Source organism: Papaver somniferum, chromosome 4 (genome assembly GCF_003573695.1).
Source record: "Papaver somniferum cultivar HN1 chromosome 4, ASM357369v1, whole genome shotgun sequence".
Classification (NCBI taxonomy): domain Eukaryota; kingdom Viridiplantae; phylum Streptophyta; class Magnoliopsida; order Ranunculales; family Papaveraceae; genus Papaver; species Papaver somniferum.
In genome coordinates, this window is record NC_039361.1 from 10,671,153 (window position 1) to 10,695,164 (window position 24,012).

Below are 24,012 nucleotides of genomic sequence, written 5' to 3' on the forward strand. Positions count from 1 at the left end.
CTAATTCACCGTCAGTTGGTTAATTAAGACGGTGAAGATGGACCTTGGCCTCCACTCGTGCTGGATAAGAGCGCTTGACTTACCATGGTTGTTGATACTAGCCTTGACAGAAGTCAATTGGTCCAAAGCTTTCTGGGTACCGATGGTCAAGGTGTTCTCATTTGTACTGAAACTATGGGCAAGCTTGGCACCAGCATCTGTATAGGTCAAGGGACTCTCAATGTGGCAGTAAGAAGCATTGAAAAAAACACACACATCGACAAAATAAAACAAGGAGTCTGGCAATCAAAAAAAGAAAAACACTCACTAAAAACAAAGAGTCGGTCATCCATATGGAAGAGCTCAAAAGAAAATACTCACAAAGTGACAGCAGCAATCAGGTCAGCATTTGCGAACCTCACTCCAGCATTGCATTTGGTGAGGTTACCGGATGCAGTGTCGTAAGAAAGATCAGTACCAAGAACAAGAAGGGGTGTTCCTACAACTCCAGATAAATTGACCATGGGGTTTTCTGTCAAGCCAATGCTAGTACTGATGCTGTTGTACTCATGTTGATACTGAAGCTCGAGCTGTTTCCAGTCAAAACACTCAGAGATGTGATTAATCACTAACATAACCCTCATGTTACGATCATCAGAAACACAATACAACAAAACACCATACACACCTATTCCCTTAGATGGAGATCTTCAATGCTTCCTGAAACAGAAAGATACCATGTACCCTCCGACTACCTCTGTGAATCTCCACCCTATGTAAACCGTACACTACCTTGCTTTCTGTTACACTCATCTTCTCATCGAGCTGTGTGGTCCACCATGAGAGCTTCAGCCAAACCACCTCTACGCAGAATAGCCACTTCCTAAAGCCTGTAATTATACCTCGCTGACATAAGGAGCTTCCTTAATAAATGTACGATAAACTGAAGGGACACTGCAATCAACATTTAGTGGTACCATTTGCATATACCTCGAACTAAAATTCACATTAATCCTTCGAAACAACCCCAAATAATAAAAAAATATACACACTCCTAACGTATCAATCTTACCTAAGCACCTGGATGTTCAATTTCTAGCATCTTCATAAGCAAATCATGGAGCAAATGTTCATCAACACTAAATTTTGATTGCAAGTTTATTACATGGCCAATGACAAACTACCACATGAGGAACCTCATCTCTAAAACTTAAGAATTTTTAAAATGCATCATGCTTAATGTGCAGATGCACTTTTTAGTTTTTAGTGATTCACCCATGTATAACTTCTCCATTTGATGGCTTAAACTGCAAGTTGGGAAATTTCTTGAAGGATTGACGAAAATCCAGAAAAATCTGAACAAACAAACAAATAACTTTCATGGCATATTGAACATTTCCTTTTAAGGGGGTAATGAGTATGATTCTATACCTTACCTAAAAATTAGGAAAACCCATTCCTCAAAAATAAACCCACTTACATACAACAACAACAACATCAAACACAAACAAATCTTAGAATCCTGAAATCAAGAGATTACTGTTAACTAAAGAAACACCATGAGAATCATGAAATCAATACCAAACTATGATGGGGTTAAATCCAAGAGTCATGAATCAAGCTAACAATTATTAACATGAGGAATCGATAATCATGTACTTACGTAATATAATATAGTTATGAATCAATCTAACTCAAGGATTGAAATCTTAGAATTTAAATCTTCTCAGATTGAAGAACGGGAAGTAAAAACTGAAAACCTTAAAAAAAATATATGAAAAGCTAGTTCTGAATAGATCGAAGAAATCAAAGCTAGTTCTGAATAGATCGAAGAAATCAAAGAACACTTCAATCCAAACTATTACCAGGAAAATCAATTGAAAATTCACCCTAATCCTAACAATAAAAATTAAATTTTTGTAATTGAAAATGATGTATAAAATTGACTCATAGATGATTGCCCCAATGAATCGTAAGAAGGATTTTATCACTGAAATCGATTATTTATTTCAGGGTATTGACTTCTATTTCACCTTCCGAATCTGGATCCAGTGTAGAAGAAGAAGATGATGGAGGTCGATCCAGAGAAAATTAACGTTCACACTTATGGAGATAAAAAAAAGAAGAGCTGGAGATGGAGAGGAGTTATGATGTGAGATGTATGAGAGAATAAAGATAATGGAAGCTAAAGAGATAGAGATGAGTACAGACAGATGCATCGATAATAACGAAGTCTTTATTTCCAGATCGAGCCGTCCGTTCATATAGATCAATGGCTCATATCTCAAACGTTTCTAAGCCGTTCATCCAACAACAGATACATCACCGATCATGGGTAGCGGAATGGGTCCCTGAATGAGGATAAAATAGTAAATATCCAGGGACGGTTTTTAAGGGATACCAAAAACAAATTTAAATGAGAGACCGCTCTTTGTGGTCAGCGGCCCGGCTACCGTCATTAAGGGTCTCTGATGTGGATGGTAAAACACCCATTTTCCACTAGTGTAGGTAATTAGAGATAACTCTATTAGAATGAAAGGGTTTATGTTTAACACTATGGAGGACTTGTGCATTTTGAGCTATTTTAAGGTTAAGCATAGACAATGCAAGATTTCTACGCATGTTGAGATATCTTGGTCTCCTCCAGAATAGGGTGAAATCATGATTTGATGTGATGGTGCCTCGCTTGGTAATCTAGGCCAAGCTGGCCCAGGTGTTAGTTTTAGAGATGCCAACTCGAGAGTTCTTAGAACTTTGTGCGTTGGTCTTGGTCGGAAGACAAATTTTTATGTTGAAGTTTGTGTTATTATATATGGCTTGATGTTGGCCAAGAAGTGGAATACCGAGAGGATTTGTGTTCGGTCTGATATTCAAGCTTAATTTACAAAAAAGGGAGCTTCTGGGAGTTGGCTCAGAAATGGATAATGGTGTGTGCTTTTTATAGCAATATTCGCTACACTCATATGTATAGGGAGGGCTAACTTCACTGCAGATGACTTGGCCAAACAAACTTGTTTATTGGCGGAGGAAAATTATGAATTTTATGAGGGTAGGCCTCAGTTCATTCTTGTTATAGAATGGCGTGGTGAAGTTTATTATCATTTCAAATAGGCCATGCTACTTTAGGCATCCTTTCTGGCTGGTTTGGGTATCATGGCCTTAGCTCTTGTCAACATTTTTGCTTTTTATGTATTTTTTATTGACCGAATAAAAAAAAAGAATACTGCTATAAGTCAGTCCCTAGCTCGGTACGAGGTATAGGACCGACTACTAAAGGTCCAAAATTATCGAGCAAATAAAACAACTCTCCAAAAGAAAGTATGTTTCGTACAAAAACAATGTCATGTGGAGTTTGGACATGTAGTCTAGACTCTAGAGTAAGTATTTCGGCAAAGAAGAAAAACCGAAACTGTGAAGAAAAAATTCCTCAAAAACCGTCTAGGCTGTAAAATTTTTTTGGGGGACTGATACTTGATAGATCCTGAATGTCATAGGATTCACCAGGAAAACATTTTGTACCTGGACAGTTTTGGGGTAGTTCTTTGTGCACCATTCATTTGAAATTTTTGTTTGATTAACAGATGTTGAGATTTTGAGGTGTATACGATTTTAGCACCAAATAATCGTCAACAAAGTTATCACCAAATAATCAATTAATCATCATTAAAACAGTCATAACCGAACAATTCCAGTATTTAGAGAATTGTTTGAAACTTCACCACAAAATCATAGTGTTAGTAGTTCATTGTTTGGTGGTCAAGTGGTTGCATGAGACAAGTGGAATTTATGAACCACAATTTGGAGCTGATCATAACAATGGAACGAGACAATTTGTAAGATTGCTAATAGGGGTACCGAATTGCTTGTGGATGTACCAAAACACAAACAAGACAAAATATCCATCGCCTTTGGATTGCTACACCCCAAACAAATTTGCACCCCCATTAACAGCCTTGACAATTTGGGGATGGTAACGGATTTTAAAAGAGAAATGATGTTGGTGGAAGGAGTACCAAAGTTTTGGAAATAGCCAGTCATGAAAATAAACACAGCCGGTACTGAAAAGCTGAGAAGAGAGCCGTTGATGAGTGATCAGTTCAAAACGTTGACTTTATTGATTCTTAGTCCAAGCAAGGTACAAACATCTTCTTTCTTTTTTTTTTTAAAGAAAACTTAGGCAAGGCTTAAGGACATAGATTGATTGTAGTGCTGGTGGTGACGTTGTTTAGGCAAACATCAGACCCACTACTATAGTTCTTACATATAATAACCAAATTTAAGGCTTGGAGATTTTGGGTTCTATGTAAAAGTTTAAGACCTGTTAAGACAAAAGTTACAGGATTAATGCTTAAAACTGAAGAGGTACTCAATAACTGTTTTTCCCTATGGTAGTTTCTGCTAAATCTTCCTATGATTGCTTTGATGTAGAGAGCATTGAAGTGTTCCAGGATGTCAGTGGTTTTATCATGTATTTCAATGTTCATGTGCTGCTTGTCCTCTTCCCATGCAAACGCCAAGTCTGCTCCTCTTATGGCTCCTCCTGCTCCCCATTATCCTGTGTGTCCTCTGCTATCAACATAGTTGCCTACAAAATCAGTTATAGTCAGAGCTGAAAATTACTGAGAACTGTTAGGATCCTGGATAGTACAGATTTTTATGAAGTAACCATAATTCTGCTGTTGTGGGTAAACCCCAACATGGATTCCTGTTGGTGTTATCTTAGGATCAATATCATAATTTTGGCCCAGGGTATTCAGAGCATGATGGTACAGGTTGTGAACTCTGTTATATTCACAAAGATGTTGTTTGATGTTGAGAGAAGTATTCTTAGCAATAAGAGTGATGTTTTGGAATACCAGGTCACATCTGGCCTTCCAAATGAACCAGCAGGTGGTTTCATAAGTGCAATTATTTCCATTATTACTTGGATTGTGGAACCAAGTATTAAACCAATCCATGAAGTGAGTGTGATGGTCAAAGAGACCATGATTTTCACCTAGCATTTGATGCCAAACCTCAACCGCAGCAGGGCAATTGAGGAACAAGTGTGTCATTGTTTCCTCTCCACTATTGCAAATTTTGCATATGGGATCTATGTAGTGTAGAATGCTTGCAGTTTTAACATTATTGGGAGGATTTCATGAGCACATTTCCAGAGGAATATTTTGATAGCTGGTGCCACTTCCATGTTCCAAATAGAACTCCAATTTCTTGTGTTGAGATCATTCCTGTACAGGTTCTCTATTTTGGCTTTGTACAAAGCTTTGACAAAGAATTTTCCTATGCTGTTGAGATTCCAGTGTATGCTGTGTTCTTCCCTGGGGTGGATAGCTAGATTAGTGATGGATTGAGCAATGTCAGGGATGAAGAGTTGCTGGATAAACTGCAGATTCCATTCCTTTTGGTCTGTCATTAAATGAGCTAGAAACTGAGTATTATTTGGACAGTTTGCAGGTTTTGAAATCTTGTTTGTTGAGTTAGGTAGCCAGAGGTCTTCCCAAATATTAATTTTGTTGCCATTGCCTATCCTCCAGACATAATGTTGTTGAATGTTTTGGATACCTTCTAGAATTCCTTTCCATATCCAGGAGTCTCCATCTTTGGCTTTGGTATCCATGTTGAGTACATTTCTTCCCAGTAAATACTTGGCATCCATCAATTGGTACCATAGAGAGTCCTTATCTTGTTTCATCCTCCACCCTATTTTTGTTATCATGGCACTATTGAAGAGTTCCATGTTCATGAATCCAAGATCACCAATATCTTTTGGTTTACATATAAATGTTCAAGCTTTTGGATAGTAACCTGTGGGATTTTCTAAGTTTTTACTCCAGAGGGAGTCTCTTTGAAGCTTGTTCATATCTTGGCAAATTTTCTTTGGAATTATGAAGCAATTCATTTGATAGATGCTGGCTGTGGAAGTAACATATTTGATGACAACCTCTCTTCCAGCTGGGTTTAAGGGGGAGTTCTTCCAACTTGACAGATTTATCTTCATCTTTTCCACACCTGGCTTGAAAGATTGAATTTTGCTTTTATGAGTAAAGAGAGGAAAGCCTAAATACTTGTAGGATCAGAATCTCGCAACAGTGATATCTTAGCGAAATTATCAACAACACAACACAACAGCGTCTCAGAACAATTTCAGAAATGATATAATAAACGACGTCAGCTAAAATCATGAGAAAGATGTGATGGTCCTTAGAAAATTAGAGAGTTTGCGATATTAACATTTGTAAGGTTTCGAGAATGTCGCAAGCCATATTCGAAAATAAAGGACAGATTAGCTGTCATCCACCATGTACTTACCTATAAATAGTCGTTCAGTTGTAAAGGAAGGAGGGAGATCTTTTTGAGTCAGAAACAAGTAAATAGGAGAGAGAAAGTCTAGAGCAGAGGTCATTCTTGATTCTTTTATCTTTCCTTGTAAGAACATTCAAAGATTGATCAATAAAATTAAGAGTGTAAATCTAAAAATGAGTTGAGTAATAATGAAATCATATGAGGGGTGTAGTGTAGGATTTACTGCAACTACTTCAGTAAAAGCGCCTCCAATACTAAATTTACAGTTCAGAACCCAAATATTCCCAAATCACAGCATAAGGTTGTTGCGCATAAAAGAAAGTCTGCGAATGAGAAGGTAGTAAGAAATAGTATGAAGATGAAGAAGAACTTAAAAAGATTGAAGAAGAAAGAAGAAAAATTGCAATAACGGATTTGTAGAAGAACGATGAAGTTGCAGAGAAAATAAAAAGAAAGAAAAAGAGAATGAGAAAGAATATATATAGAGGGAACTTTTCCTCGAGAAGATAAACACGATTAATACGGAAAAATATAAACGGTTAAAAAACAGCGGTTACAAAAGACGTGTCAAGAAACAGATGGAAGAAAGAGTACGTGTGATAAATGCAGAATATGAAGAAATGAACAGCTGCGACATTTCTCACATCATTCTCTACTTTGCAGAAAAGATATGAGAAGAGGCAAGATGTAGGATCAGAATCTCGCAACAGTGACATCTTAGCGAAATTATCAACAACACAACACAACAACGTCGCAGAACAATTTCAGAAATGATATAATAAACGACGTCAGCTAAAATCATGAGAACGATGTGATGGTCCTGCGAAAATTAGAGAGTTTGCGAGATTAACATTTGTAAGGTTGCGAGAATGTCGCAAGCCATATTCGAAAATAAAGGACAGATTAGCTGTCATCCAATATGTACTTCCTTATAAATAGTCGTTCAGTTTTAAAGGAAGGAGGGAGATCTTTTTGAGTCAGAAACAAGTAAATAGGAGAGAGAAAGTCTAGAGCAGAGGTCATTCTTGATTCTTTTATCTTTCCTTGTAAGAACATTCAAAGATTGATCAATAAAATTAAGAGTGTAAATCTAAAAATGAGTTGAGTAATAATGAAATCATATGAGGGGTGTAGTGTAGGATTTCCTGCAACTACAATACTTGTCATTTATAGGAAGAGATTGAACTCCTAGAAGATTGCAGATGTTAGGCATAAGAGAAGGATCAGTATTCTTGCTGAAGAAAACACCAGATTTGCTGAAATTTATAAGTTGACCAGAAGTATTTCCAAAGAGGTTTAGAATATCCTTAAGATTTTGGGCTTCAGAGAAATTAGATTTGCAGAAAACCATACAATCATCAGCAAATAGAAGATGGTTTACAGAAGGAGCATTCTTGCAAATTTGAACTCCAGAAATGATTCCCAAGTCTTCAACATGAGATAAGGTTCAAGACAAAGCTTCCATGCAGAATAGAAATAGGTCGGGAGATAGGGATCCCCTTGTCTCAGCCCTCTAGAGGGATTGAAGAATTTATCAGGAGAACCATTTATTAACACAACAGTGGAGGTGGTTGAAATGCACTGCATAATCTTGTCGCACCAGTCATAGTTGAAGCCAATTTTTCCCATAATAGTAATAAGAATTTCCAGTCCACTCTATCAAAAGCTTTTGCCATGTCAATCTTAATTCTCATACTTCCTTTATTGCCTTTTTGACCTCTTCTGGTTCTCATGTAGTGAATGGTTTCATGGGCAATGGCTATGTTATCAGTAATTTGCCTTCCAGGAATGAAAGCAGACTGGTAAGGGGATATGATTTTGTTGAGGTAAGGTTTCATTCTTTGGGCTAACAGTTTGGATATGATTTTGTATGTGGTGTTGCAGAGGCTGATCGGTCTGAAATGACTGGGTTTGATGGAGTCTCAGTTTTGGGTATCAGTGATATGAAAGTTGAATTCATTTCTTTGAGAAGGTGCCCAGACTTGAAGAAATGATGAACCATTTTGATTAGATCCTCTCCAACAATATCCTAGTTGGCTTGGAAAAAACTAGGGGGGAATCCATCTGGCCCTGGTGCTTTGTCTTTGGCCATACTAAAGAGAATACTTTTGACCTCATTATCTTCAGGAATTATGTTGAGATTGTTTATCGGCAATGGTTATAGTGGTGGGGATGAGATTGATGATTTCAAGGTTCATTTCAGGTGATTCAGTAATACCCATCTTAGAGAAGTGTTTAGTGAAACAGTGTTTTATTTCATGGTAGTCTTCAATCCAGTTTCCAGCACTATCTTGAATAGAATCTATCTTGTTTCTTCTTATTCTGCATTTTGTGGTTCTGTGAAAATAGCTTGTGTTCTTATCTCCCAACTTGATGAATTGATCCCTGCTTTTGATCTTCCAGAATTTTTCCTCAATGTCTTGCCATTCTCTAAGCACTTGAGTAGCAGTTTTTAAAACTTCACTTATGTCCTGTTTGACGTAGTGTTCAAGTAACCAATTTAGATGTTGCTTACTTTCCTCTATGTTTGTCTCAATGTTGCCATACACCTCTTTGTTCCAAACTTTGAGTTTCAGTTTAATGTCTTTGAGTTTTCTAGCAATGAGAAAAGCACTAGAACCAGATAGATTCCTCTGCCAGCATTCAGTGACAATGTCCTAGCAGTCCTTATGATCTAACCAAGGACCAAAGAACTTGAAAGGTATTTTACCAGTACGCCAATTGGGGTTGGTGTTTAGAAGAATGGGGTGGTGATCAGAGCCAATGGATAGAAGATTTGTTACAGTAGAGTTTGGAGGAGCAGCTAGGAAGGACAACTGTGCTCGCTAGTCCTCGCTAAGCTCCGCCGCCACTGGTGTCTAGCCTACCAGTGGTTCAGGCTTAACTAAAACCACAAGCCAAAAGAATGTTAAATACTCCTATAAATACACGGAAATGCTATTTCACTCCCTATTCTCCATCTTCCTATTCATCTCCCTATAATCTTACATCTACGTTGAGATGCACATTCAGGTTCAGATGGGGTTCACCGTACCCCTAATGTGGGGTTTAGTTGAATAACATTCCCTACTCGAAATACACAAAAAAAAAATTATTAAAAAAAAGTTACTAAAAGAAAAGAAATTTCGTACAAGATCGAACTTTTGAGCTGTTGTGGGGGGACGGCGTCGTCAGCTATCTCTTTGTAACTGACGTCAGTCTTTATGAATCTCATCCTTATGATCGAACTTTGCACCGTCGTCAGTCTGTGCATCTTACTCATCGAACCTTGGTTCACCTTCATAGGGTCTGAGTCATCATCGTCGACATCAGACTTGGCATCTTCATGCCATCGTCGACCGAAGCACGACGAAGCAACAGATCATACCCGCTGGAAATTGTACCAATGGAAGATACAGATGAGCAACTGTAACGAAATAGGAAGGATGATAATCCCCCTCCCCAACGTTGTAGTCCCAATTATCCACAACAATGATATCAAATCAAATGACAATTGTGCCAGTTTCATCCACTATTAACAATGGAATCACCAACATATGAAGTATCCCGGAATGCGCAAAAAGACTCAGTAAACCAATCACTATACTTGAAAAATTCAACAACAACTTTCAAGAGGAACCGAAGAAGTCTGATACCGACGATGCTAAGCTCTATAGAAAATACCAACAATGCTATGCTCTAAATATAACGAAGTCCCCTTAATGAAATAAGATGATAACTTATGGACGTGCAATTATAAGGGCGTGCAAGTGAATTTGAATGACACCAATGAACGAACCGAGATTTATTGAAGAATCAGTAGATCAAAGGAAAGAGTTATTCCAAAACCCCAAGATCATTAAGAGTTAGTTTAACTTCATTAAGGAAATAGTTAGTCAGACGACCAAAACAAATTTGGACGTTGTGTTGTGTTCCTGCCAAAGGAAAAGTAAAGTCTTCCGCTGAAATGGGCATCAGCTGAACTCTGTTGCGAGTGTCTTCGTCATCGACATAGGCATCTTTATCTAACTTTAGCTCACGGTTATCAGGCTTTATATCCCCGACGCTGAACTTTGGGTTATTGTCTTCGTAATCAACAAGGATCAACTTTCTATGACTAATAAAAGGAATCTACTTGGACGATACAGCTCCATCAGCAGGGTTGTCTTTGCGAGATGAAGGTACGCTACCACCTGAAGAAGGCCCAGAAGAACCAGGCAGGGGCGCGGGTAGGGGACGACACGGATAATTCTGACAAGACCATGTTCGACTTTAAGATCAAGTTCAATCTTGTCTAGGACTTTGTTGGTTTCCTCATCCAACTGACATCGAGCTTTATATGTGATAACAGCGGTCTGCTGGTGGGCCTGAGACAACAATGCAGATAGGCGTTTCGCCTCTTTGGAGGCAATCTCTGCTGCTTCCTCACGAGACGCGTCCAACCCTTTGAGATAGTTGGCTTGTCCTTCCTGCTGCACTAAGACAGATTGAGCTTTTTTAAGGTCATCATTTGCTGCGTGAAGCTGTCCCTCGAGTGCTGAAAACAAGAAATACCAAGGGGTTAAAACAAAGAAATAACAGAATCACATTCGATAAAACGAGGTTATACCTTCGACATTAGCCGAAGCCTCTTCATACTCATTAACAACTGCGTCCCGTGCCTCATCAAGAAAGTCATATTCGTCGGATAGTTTCTTATAATCCATTTGAATGTTCGTAAGAGCAAATTGACTCGCGTCTAAGTCTATCTGCTTCATTGAATCCAAGTGACGAAGATGGTTGACTTCATCATTCATCTCCCCCATCCTTTTATGGAGTCGATACACATTCACTTCAAGATCTCTCTCAAACTCCACTTGGCGGGAAAAATCAGCTTGAGACGCTGCTAAGGCTTTACTAAGAGCGCCAACCTCAGCCCTAGCATTATCTCTTTCCTTGGTAAGATGCAGCATACTATCCCTAACCCCGAGGCCTAAGAAAGAACGGGCATGTTGTAATTCTCCTTCCAAAAGGCGCACTCTAGACTCTAAGTCCGAAGCATGTCCTCGAGCTTCACGCATGTTATCACGTGTCCATAACAGCGTACCATTAAACAGTCGACGGTCATGATTGTACTTATTTTGCATATCAACCATCAGTGCTCGTTTTTCACGCCACTCAGCTGCTAAGGCGTTGTGCTCATCAGCACGAATGTTCCACTTTACGTCTTCGCTTTTCAACTTACCCACCAACTCTGCAATGCGGGATTTCTGTCGTTCCCTTTCTTTCCGAAGCCATATCATCTCGGGGACTCCACCCACTGAAGATAGGGTGGGGAGACTCGGACAGAACACCAAAGTACAAATAGGGAATCACGAGGAATGAAAGATCGGTAAAATACGAACTTGTGAGGGACGATACATTTCTACGAGTCTGCTCCAATTCGTTGCGGACCATAGCAAGTTCCGAACGGAGACTCTCCTCAGCGTTACCCAGCCGTTCCTTTTCCTTCAGGCGGCCCCTCAGTTCACTTATTTCCACTTCGGCCACAGATAGTTCATCTTCTCTATGACGAAGCTTAGCCTCCAACTTTAAAGACTTTTCTTTAAAGAATTGGTATAGAACATGGTTACAATGTTCGCTCCTCGTCATCTATGTCACAAACAACAAACATTATTTTACCCAAGGGATCGGATATCACGAAGAATACAATGTTTGGATATCATGAAGGAATAAGTACAAGGATTTACCTCTAAGACACGCTGCTTGGGAAAACCATATTGGTACCCATCAGCTATGGCCATCATATCAGCAACAGAGTAGGGAGGGTCAACCACTAGGTTAGCTTGCGAAGCTCTCAGATTCTTCTCCCACATCTCAGCAACGCGGTCTTCAGAAGACAATTGCATCATCTAACGAGTATAAGCGTCAGAATTTTTCTCACCAGGGACCACTGGGGAAGGGTTGGGGACGAACATCAGATTATTCTTCTTAAGCCAATCCAAAATGGAATCTTCACCTTCAAGCATCAGCGAGTAAGGGAAATCCTCTGGAGGAGACTCAACCGCAGACTTCCCCTTGGCAGTTATCTCCTCACCCGCGCAAGTCTCGACATCACCAGCCTCAGCATGACCACCTGCGCTTTCAGCCTGCTGACCAGTAACACCTTATTTACCTAGATTACCAAGAACATCCCAATCATCATTTGGGGAAATCAATGAGAAGTCTTCGGCAAGACCCATGGCAGGGTTCACATCAAAGGATTCCCCCGCGGAATATATCTTACCAAAAGAAAATTCAGGGGAAATAACGGGCAGAGTACCCACACCACCAATATTATCGCCAACAGGGGAAGATTCCCCCCCCCCCCCCCCCCCCCCCCCAGTACCACCTGTGGTAATATTACCCTCAGACTCACCATCACCACCCGCGACAACTTCTTCTTCACCATCACCACCCGCGTCAACTTCTTCTTCACCATTACCACCCTCGTCATCAGGATGAGAAGTATCAGTACGCTCTTATCCATCGGACATTTCTTCATCCTCAGCATACCCTTCGTTTACAGGACTCGTAACCTCCTCATAAACCTCAGCCTCACCGGTCACAACGGTAGAAGATTGTTTGGGTCCAAGTTTCTTATTCTTCGACACCTACAAACCAAGTAAACATCCCAACAAACTCATTTTTTTCCCTCATTTGAAAAGTGAAAATTATTTCAAGCAAGGAAAAAGGGGCAAATATAAAAGAGAATATAAGAAGAAATTATACCTTGGCAGCAGCAGCACTCTTCGGTGGATGTGTAGCACCAGAACCCTCCTCCTCATCTCCATCAACGACATCAAGAGTGTAAGTAAAATTCATGCCCGCGAAATTTGGACTCCAAACACTGAAATCTCCATAACTAGCAGGAGGAGTTTCACGAGGCTTGCTGTTTTCAGAAGGACGCCAACCGCGCGGACCAGGAATCCAACTATAATACCAAGGACCCACTATTTCAATGACAGTAGCATGCCATTCATAATCATGATCACGCTTAATCCTTTCACGAGCAGGAAAGAGTTTCCGTTTAGCAGATCCCTCAGTACCAGGAACATACTTCAGCTTAGCATCACTCACCTCACTCAAAAGACGAATTTCACCACGAGGAGCAGCAATGTTACGAAGACTAACACTCCACGGCTTACGGTTCCTACTGTTGACATAATCCCCAAAGGAATTATTAAAATTCTGAGGAGTGTACCACTCTCTCTCAGCAGGATTTGGAACGTAGCAGGTCATCATAGTCTCCCCCTTGCTTCGCAGGTAACATTTTCCTTCAGTGCACGAAGATAATTCCCAGACAGTTGTGACACGGAATGATTATGAGTGTTTGTGGAAGAGCCTTCATGACTATCCAGCACGTCATAATAAAAAGAATCACCCGACTTATACAGGGGCAACATGAGACCCGCCTCGAAGGCTCCAACCGTAGTCAACAGATGGAACTCATCAAACTGATACTTAGCAAGGAGCTCGTAAGTGATATCATCGTCAGGGGCATAGAAGCGAACCTCAAAAGCTTGAAGCTCATGTTTTTCCTTGAACATCTCAAGATCAATATGCTTGAAAGTGACCTTCTTCTTACCAACCGAAACGCTGCGTATCACGGGGGCAGTTTCTTCTCGTCTGCGGAATCTTAAGTAGGACTCAATTCCGAAGCTTTCCTTTTAGAAAGCTTTTTAGACGGATCAGCTCTCGACATAGTACCTTCGAGTACTTCCCTTTGAAAGAAACCGTTGGAGGAGGCGGCAAAGATTTCTGCAGAGGCACTAAAGGAGGAGCCATTGAATGAAGGGGTGGAACATCCAATGTTTCATTACGAGGAGGAGGAGCCCGCGTACTCCTAGACTCATTACGAGGAGGAGCCTGCGTACTCCTAGAATCTTCACGAGGACGAGAAGGGGCACGGTTAACAGTATACCTAGACCCAGAAGGACCCTTCAGAAAATCCCCTCTCTTAGTAGGCAAAGCCTTCGCACCAGAGGAAGATGAAACCCTATGACCCCGAGGATCTGATTGCGAAGATTTATAAGAACCTTCCGCAAGTGGAGATATGTCAGAATCTCTACGAGGAGGGGATCTTGGCGGACTAGACGGCGGGGTTTGGTAAGGAACCCGTGGACGATCAGACATATCTACAAGGGAACATAAAAGAAACAGTTTAGAGAAGAATACGAGGAGATCACTAAAGATCAAAAAACCCATAACTGATGGTTCATCCGGATTAACATCAAAAACCCTAAAAACTGAAAATAACCAGAAATACCCCATTAGACTCCAGAGATAATACTTAGATACAGACTCACAGACTTTGTAATAAAGAACAGGGGCAAGCATATATGCTTCGACATATGTGTTCTTCATCACAAAGCCAAACATACAGCAATAGAAGACAAAACGGGTAGATATAACAACAGAAAATAGATATATCAATGATGAGCAGCTAATGAAAAACCCCATACTTGTATAAAAGAGGACGACAAGCACCAGCCACAGTCGAAGATAGAAGGATCAGAGATATCAAAAGCAAGTTATCTTTGATACAGGGGCAGCAGCAGTCGAGAGCGAAAGAGACAAAAAATTGAATGCTATTAACTTCCTCACAAGAACGACGATAATAAATGACTAAAGAATAAGAATAGAAAACAAAGAAAGGATGAACACTGACAAGAAGAGGATAAAAAAAATTTACACTCCCTTTCCTATTTATAAAGATAGAGAAGACAATAAATGTCCCTCGTACCAAGGAGCAGTTATGGGGAAAGTTAATGCAAAAGTGGGAAACGTGCCCGTATTTATAGGGGAAGTTATATCAGGAGAGATAAAATGTGTATGGCGACCTTTCTTCTTCTAAATTGGAAAATACGCCCGAGTCAGAAGAAGAGGGGCAAATTGTATGTACACATTTCATCATCCACCACGTGTACAGGAAGAGACACGTGGAAGGCATGCAAAGCGAGATATCAAAACATGATAACAAGCAGTCATAGCCTAGAGGAGCATCTCATCAGAAAATGTCACCGGTCAGCAGATCTGACGGTCAGGGATCGAGGGTCACAGGGGTATGATGGCAAAGAGGAGCACCAGATAATACCCCTTGGGTTATAGTACATCCTATCCCGAGGAAGATCCCAGATCAACGACTGAGAGAGAGTTTGACTGACGCAGATGTGACCAGACTAAGAGACACTTGCCTGACACGAGCAGACGTCCAACTGCCCGCATTAAATACCAAGAGATACGCACGTGTCAATCAGCTCGTGGAATAAGCGAGGATAGCTCTTCGTATTCAAGCTTAGACCGCAGCATATGCCGAAGACCTCTGCGTAATGGGCACAAAGCACAAAAAGATAAGGTTGCAACGGTACCTCAGAAGTAAGACCCACGTTCCAACCCTATAAATACCCCTCTCCACTAAGAGAGAGGGGGGAGACCAATCCAGAGTAATTATAGGAGAATATAGGAGAGAGAAATAGGAAGAGTAAGTAATCCCCCTACTTTCGCAGACCTATATGTACTCTAAAGTCATTCGACTATCTTTGTAATCATTCAATACATAGTGAAACACCATCCCCGTGGATGTAGGCCTTAGTGCCGAACCACGTAAATTTGTCTTATTTACATTTCAGCACTTTACATTCAGCATTGAATTTCATGTGCTTTACATTTATACTTGTTTCTCAGTTTATCCCTTTATACAAACATTATGTATGACAATATTCGACTAGACAATAACAAGCTCGAAGGCTTTGAATCGATGTAATCATCCCCTTTACACATACGACGTACAATTTTAGAATTAGTATGTATGCGAATATTGTTTGTGAACACGTGGATGGCTTCGTAATTTATGTGTTCACATTTTCGATGATCAAAATCTCAGAAATTCATGATCGAAACCCAACTAGAACAAAAATTTGAAATCAAACCAATTTCACTCGGAACATAAAGATTTAACCTTTGTTACCAACACCATTAAAGTAACTCATTCTTGTAAAGATTCTGAGTTGTTTCCACTGTTAAACACTACATCTGGTGGTACTAATCAAGATATGACGTCCATTAATGGAGAAGATGAAAAGAAGAATGAGAACAAGGTACTCGAGGAATCTAACTTTCAAACAAATAATCGGGAGGTAATTGTTACAACAACTTAGTATTTCTTGGGTTTTTACATGGCATTTGATTGCCTTCGGAACAATTCAAAATGAGCCAAAATTTTCAAGTGCGTACGATTTAATTTCCTCTAGCATCTCGGTTCTTCCCATCTTCTATCTCTAGGACGAGAAACATGTAAATACAACTAAGCAAACTAAAGGAAATTTTTCTTTTTTTTATAAAAAGCGAACATGAAGTATTTTTCCTGAGATTAACAAATTACTAAGTTATTTCATAATATCATAGTAGAAGTGTGAAACACTATAACATGAAAACCAACTAGCATCTTGAGTTGTAACTTGATTGTTAAGTTATTTCCTGAGATTGACAAATTACTAAGTTATTTCTGCTAGGGACGGGTACCAATCCATATAGGACAAAATAATTTCAGTTGTTGGATCCTGGATTGGTACCCGTCCCTAACAGAAACGGTAGCAGCCTTTAGCAATCTTGAGTTGTAAGGTTTAAATGAATGACTTGGTAATAACTCACCTGGTGCATTTGGCACTGCTACAATAATGAACCGACCTTTACTTGAATCCCCAAACTCTCTATGCAGGTAATCAAAATGTTAGGAATTTAATTATGACGAAAGAAACGAAAAATTTCGTGTATCAAGTCATCCATTGTTGACTTAAGAACTTCCTATAACACAAAATACGTCTCATCTGACTTGTGATTCAAAATTTACCCCACCTTCCAAAATTTGCACCATAGTAAAAAAAACTCTCTTGATGTTGTAATTCAGAAAATTGTCACCATAACACCAAAAATATCCCATGACCCAAAAATATGCAATATGCACCTCAAAATATGGAATGATGACGACAAATCTGTCATATGACCATATGATCTATATTATCACTACAACAAACTTAACCTACTGTGGCATCCAATGGTTATGGCATAAATTCCTTCTAGTGTCGCGATAATCTAGATAGCAAGAAGTCTATTGCGGCACCCACTCCCTATTACTGCACTTTTTTACCACACTCTTTTCATATTGTTGTTACAGTTTTGTGGTAAAAATTTCATTTTGCACAGTAAATTATATCTTTTAGCTGCACCTGAAAAATACTTTGACTAGAAATTTTCTTTTGCAACACCTATATTGAAGGTGTGACAATATACAGTGTAGCAATAGGTAGATTTTCTTGTAGTGGATATTTACCATGCTACCTAAGAGAGATACAAAATCTTCCTCATCATAAAATTTTCTTAATAACCCGAAAAAAAAACCTAGAGTGCGGTCTAGTACAATGCTCATAATTCTCGTTCGCTAAGAAAATATGGAATTATTTTATAATGGGATTACATGACAACACAAGTCCAAGGTGAAAGAGCAGCTCCAAGCTTGGACGGAAAACAAATGGAAAAACTAGGTAGGAATTTTGTTTCATTTTTTACCTGCAATATTGTAGGCCTTATGGTCGGAAACAGCAACGGTACTATGAGGAAGAAGAGAGGCAGGGACATTCAAATTATTGTAATTGAGGTAAAAGGATACATTTATTAGTGGGGTTTTTTGTACAGTTAGTTTAGATTTCTTACTTTTAGTGATCTCAGTTGTAATTCGGCTGAGCTTATCGATAATAATTATAAAGGGGTTGTTTTCATTCGCTCATGGAATTTGGAACCAGATGTGTATGTAATTAGTTTTTTTAATCAATAAAAGAGAAACTAGAATGCAGTCATGCACATAATCGTTAATCGTTACTATGTTCTAAATTTTACTAAGTGGTACAAAATCTATATGTGATGTGACCAAAATTTCCTTACACATATAAAATTTATTTTCGCCTGAAAGTTGTACTCCAGGATTCAATATCCGGATAAAACCCAAAACTTATATTATTGTAACCAACATACTTCATGGTACTTAATGATAACCCGTTCCCAACTCACAACCAACCCGACCTAATCACCTAATGCTATGACCTTCACAAAAGGGGGCAATGCCCTCATACTACGCTGCACCCAATGGGCAACATATGCTCAATCACCAGATAAGCATCTTCAGGTTGTGTGGTTGAGTCTTGGTTGAGTCTGCACGTATAATTCATGTGGAAAAGAGTAACCTATTAGCGAGAATCACAAATAATTTGTTGTAAGTAATGTTGTGTATGTAAAGCGTGTTCATAACAAACTAGCAGGCTTGCACGTCCGGCTAGAAAGTATTTTGTCAAGGATAATTGGGTTTCTTTTCCTCTTTCTTGGATAGTCTTGTAAATAAGAAAACCATGTTAGATGTTTGTAACTTTTTAAGATAGATGAATATATCTTTCTAAGATAGATGATGCTTGTAGATGTAGTAAGTAAAATTCAAGTACATAAATGATTATATCTTTCTTTCTTTTTTGCTTCACAGTGCTTTGCAATTAGACTACTTCAAGTTAGATTCCATCTTTCTATTCTATGTTCTTCAACATGACAAAAGAATGTAATGTAATTTTAGAAAGAAATGAATTTAAAAGGCATCTCATAGAAAACTATTAATCATAGGGGCAGGAAATGAACATGTGTAGGAGAACAATCCAGAAACCAAGTAATCACGATTATTATAATCCTACACTACAACACTAAGTCACTTATAGTCTCCATTATATATTCATGCATCCAAAACCACTTAACTGAAACACAACTAATCTATGCTGATTTTCCAAGCTGCTTTGCTTTGGTATTTAAGGGTAAAAGATACTTTATGCTTTTATAATTAGCTGCCTTAATAAAAACAATATAGCATGCATACTACAGTGATATATTTGTTTGAAAGACTTGGTAGAAGTCTTAAAACATTGAGATGGAGGAGGAAATTAAATTGATGGTGAACGTTTAGAAGACATAATTAAGAAGTATTGAAATCTTCTCTACGAGATCATTGAAATTGGGAAGCCTACCCACAAGAGGTTACTCGCTCTCAAGCTAGATTCCATCTTTTTATTCTATGTTCCTCAACATGACAAAAGAAATACTTAACCATGTGATGTAATTTTATTATGAAATGAGTTTAAAAGGCATCTCATAGAAAACTATTAATTTTAGGGGCAGGAATTAAACATGTGTATGAGAACAATCCAGAAACCAACTAATGACGATTATTTTAATCCTACACTACAACACTAACTCACCAATAGTTTCCATTATATATTAATGCATTCAAAACCACTTAACTGAAAGACAAGTAATCTATGCTGATATTCCAAGCTTCTTTGCTTTGGTATTTAAAGTAAAAGATATTTTCTGCTTTTATTATTAGCTGCCCTACTAAAAAGAGTATAGCCTGCATACTACAGTGAAATGTTTGTTTGAAACATTCTTAGTATAAGTCCTAAAACTTTGAGATGGAGGAGGAAATTAAATTGATGGCGAACGTTTATAAGACATAATTAAGAAGTATTGAAAATCTTCTCTACGATATCATTGAAATTGAGAAGCCTACCCACAAGTGGTTATTCGCTCTCGAGATCATCTTATATGAAGAAAAAATCATAAGTGATATAAAACTAGAGTAATCTAAAATGCAGACGTAGTCTTGTTGTTATAGAGAATCAGGAGACAATCGTGAAAACGGATTACGAAAAATGATAATGCGATCCATAGACATATATAGTCAAATACTGTCACCAATAGTGTGCTTTGACATGTCAATTGCTCAACTCAACAGATGGCTACGGATGAAGTATCATTTTGTATTGTTTTGACATTACACACGAGATTTTTCTTTTTCAAAGAGCTGCTAATTCGAGCTGATTTGCATATTTTGATCCACGTGACAAGACTAATTTGGAAATTATTTGCTCATATATTTATTTTTTCGCGTAAAAGTTTTATTAGTAAGGAAAACGAAAAACGGAATGATGAGGAACGTATATCCAGAACCTTCCGAGAAAAGAAGCAGAATGAAAAAAAATAGAAATAAAAGAAAATGTTTATATAACAAATGCATTCACGTGAATTTAGTATTCAATATTCTTGTTGATGGAAATATGTTGAACCATAAGACGTGTCAGTTTTTATAGCAACTCAAGACACAATGCAGTAGTATTTTGGTGCTCAAAACACTGATAGATTCATAACTAAGGATTGTTACTTATGAATCATTGTTGAGTGCTGGTACCACTATTGCTAATGCTACAGTCTGTTTGGCCCCCCGGGATATTCCTCCAAGCGTCTTTTTGGATCATCGATATAGATTTTGGATTTACGCTTAGAATTGGGGTAACGGAGCACATTTTGGTAATTGGCAAACAAAAATACCAGTGGGTAGATTTCAGTCATCGAGTAGATCTATATGTATTTTGGAACCCTAATTCCCTAAGCTGCTAGACTGAGTTTTGCACTTTAGTAACAGTTTTGGGGTGCCCGAAAATTTCGAAAAAAAATCCGGTAAAAGGAAAAACACCCCTTATAAAACGAGTATTACTGGTTTATCAGTCTGGTTAATACAAAATCTCAGAAATTGATCATCATAATCCAACTAGATCAAAAAGTTCGAATCAACCTAATTTCGGTCAACACTTCAAATACATTAAAATGCAAACCATTGAGAATTAGTCACCTTGGAGATTATGCAAGAACCTCATCAGGTAATGATGTTGAATCTGTATATCTTTAAACTCAATTTTTCTCTTTGATCCAACTCACGATGAGCTAAAATTTTCAAGTACGATTCAATTTCCTCTAACATCCCTAATCTTCTTCTATCTTTAGGATGAGAAACATGTAAATAGAGCTACGCAAACTAAAGGGAAAATGATTTTTTATACCAAACGAACATGAAGTACTTTTCCTGAGATTAACAAAATTACTAAATGCTTTTCTTGCCTGATTAACCCATAGTAGAAGTGTGAAACACTGAAATATGAAAATCAACTAGCACGTTAGTTGTAATGTGTAAATGAATGACTTGGTAATAACTCACCTGCTGATTTGGCACAGCTACAATAATCAATCAACCTATACTTAAATCCAAACTCTCTATGTAACTAATCAAAATGTTAGGAATTTTATGACAAACGAAACAAAAGTTTTTGTATTTCAAATCATCCATTGTTGACTTAAGATCTTTCTATGACACAAAATATGTCTTTCGGACTTGTGATTCAAAATTTACCCCACGATCTAAAATCTGCACCATAGTAAAAAATCTCCCTTGATGTTGTGATTCAGAAAATTATCACCATAACACAAAAAATATCCCATGACGCACATAATTGCAATTATGTAACTCAAAATATGGAATGATAACGACAAATTTGTCATACGGCCATATGATCTATATCTACCATGCTACCTAAGAGAGACACAAAATCCCCTCATCATAAAATTTTCTTCGTAACCCAAAATACACTAGGATGTAGTCTAGTACAGTGTTATAATTCTCTTTCGCTAAGAAAGCATGGAATTACATGGTAAGACAAGTCCAACGTGAAAGAACAGCTCCAAGCTTGGACTGAAAACAAACGGAAAAGCTGGATAGGAAAATTTTGTTCCATTTTATACCCGCAATACTGTAGGCTTTAAGGTCGGAAAAAAAACAACGGTACTATGAAGAAGAAGAGAGGCAGAGACATTCAAATCATTGTAATTGAAGTAAAAGGATAGATTTATTAATGCGTTTTTTTGTACAATTAGTTTAGATTCTTACTTTTAGTGATCTCAATTTTAATTGGACTGAGGTTATCAATAATAATTATACAGGGGTTGTTTTAATTCGCGTCTGGAATTCGGAATCAGTAATAAAAGCATAAAACTTGCTCAAGTTTATAGACATACCTTTTTAGAAAATTTCAATTGAATTCTACAGCCTTATGAATATAATCTGTGCGCCCCAATTGTTGTGCTTCCCTCACCGTATACATAGACGGGCATTTTCTTGGTGAGGATGCACTTTCAACACAAACAAGTTGTGTTGGGGTGAATAATATCTTGCTCACCATGGCACCAAGAAAGATTTTCTTTCCAACAACTCTTAAATCTTGTATTGTTGAGAAACACCCACGGAACTGTTTTTATAAGTCTATCAAAGAACTTCAAGAGAACCCAAAAAGATTTGTGTTTCTGATTTCTTGTTTTCCAACTTATAAAAAATAGTTTCTGCAGATAGTTTTTAGTACTGCGAAGGGAAACTCTATTTATAAAAAGAGACGTCCTAGATTCTTCATAAAAGAAGACAATACTACTATCTTGATAGGAAATATCAGGAGTTGAGCAACGAATCAATTCATGCTTTGAGGTGATACACTCAGATGACTGAGATTTAAACTCCTCTTGTAATTCGTTTAGTTTATCACAACTAGTTGGATTACGCAGAGGAGGAGCATTGCTCTCACTGATTAGTAAATCAATATCAACCTCAACAAGAATATTATTCATCATAACTTGATTTAACCTGTCAAGAGATTCTTGCTCTTTCTGGAGGTATAACTCAACATCAAGAGATAAGCTCTCAAACTTCTTTTCAATCCCTGAAAACACTTCAAGGGATTTTAAACCTGGTGGAGGTTTATATAGAATTTCCTCTACATACTTTATTAAATTAGTCATGGAAGAGAATTATGAAATCCCTGGATCTGGTGGTGCATTTATTGAGATAACACTAGTGTCCATAGAGTCAGATCGCTACAAACACAGACTTATAAGGTCTTGAACGTGTTTGCCTACTCTGATACCAATTGAAAAGCGGGGGGTCTAACAACACCATCCAATATTTCGCTTAGCAATCTGTATGGACTAACTCCGAATTACTTTCTAGAGAATAAACTAAACAGTCAGACTCAATCTAGGTAAAAGTATCTCAAGGAGTTAATATCTCTCTCTTGTTTTGATATACTCGAGCTAATAGAAATCAGCGAGTCTTTAATAAAAAACAAGGAATAATTTGGATGGTACCAAAGACCAATATCCAAGCGTCAATCAGTATCAATTAACAACCGCTAGGTTGGATTCTCCAATTGATTGATCTAACACACAACCTGTATTATTTCAATTATAAAGATAAAAAAATATAATGCGGAAATTAAAATAACACAGACACCAGAAATTTTGTTAACGAGGAAACCGCAAATGCAAAAAACTCCGGGACCTAGTCCAGTTTGAATACACGATGTATTAAGCCGCTACAGACACTAGCCTACAAAAAACTAACTTCGGACTGGACTATAGTTGAACCCCAATCAGTCTCCCACTGATCCAAGGTCCGGTTGTACTCCCTACGCCTCTGATCCCAGCACGATACTGCGCACTTGATTCCCTTAGCTGATCTCACCCACAACTAAGAGTTGTTACGATCCAAAATCACAGGCTTTAATAATAAACAAATCTGTCTCACACAGACAAGTCTATCAAAGGATCAATCTGTCTTCCACATAAAAACCCTAAAGTTTTTGTTCCGTCTTTTGATAATAATCAAGGTGAACAGGAACCAATTGATAATCCGGTCTTATATTCCCGAAGAACAGCCTTGATTAATCAATCACCTCACAACAATCTTAATCGTATGGTAGCGAAACAAGATGTGGTTGAATCACAAAAATTGAGACGAAGATGTTTGTGATTACTTTTTATATCTTG

The 24,012-nt window shown here is 38.1% G+C and overlaps 1 protein-coding gene across 1 annotated transcript; it reads right to left on the reverse strand.

Annotated features, from left to right (window-relative positions):
* Positions 1-959, reverse strand: LOC113271992 (mitochondrial outer membrane protein porin of 34 kDa-like). The gene is made up of 4 exons (XM_026521911.1): positions 882-959; positions 724-804; positions 365-569; positions 1-266 (listed from the first exon to the last, which is right to left on the reverse strand). The coding sequence occupies exons 1-4, from the start codon at positions 957-959 to the stop codon at positions 1-3; spliced, it is 630 nt and encodes a 209-aa protein (XP_026377696.1).
* Positions 960-24,012: the final 23,053 nt, after the last annotated feature.

Coding starts and splice junctions, on each gene's coding strand:
- LOC113271992 (XM_026521911.1), bottom strand. CDS start 959: ATGGTACCACTAAATGTTGATTGCAGTGTCCCTTCAGTTTATCGTACA. Junction 805..881: donor AAGCTCCTTATGTCAGCGAG/GTATAATTACAG, acceptor TGGACCACACAG/CTCGATGAGAAGATGAGTGT. Junction 570..723: donor TTCACAGAGGTAGTCGGAGG/GTACATGGTATC, acceptor GACTGGAAACAG/CTCGAGCTTCAGTATCAACA.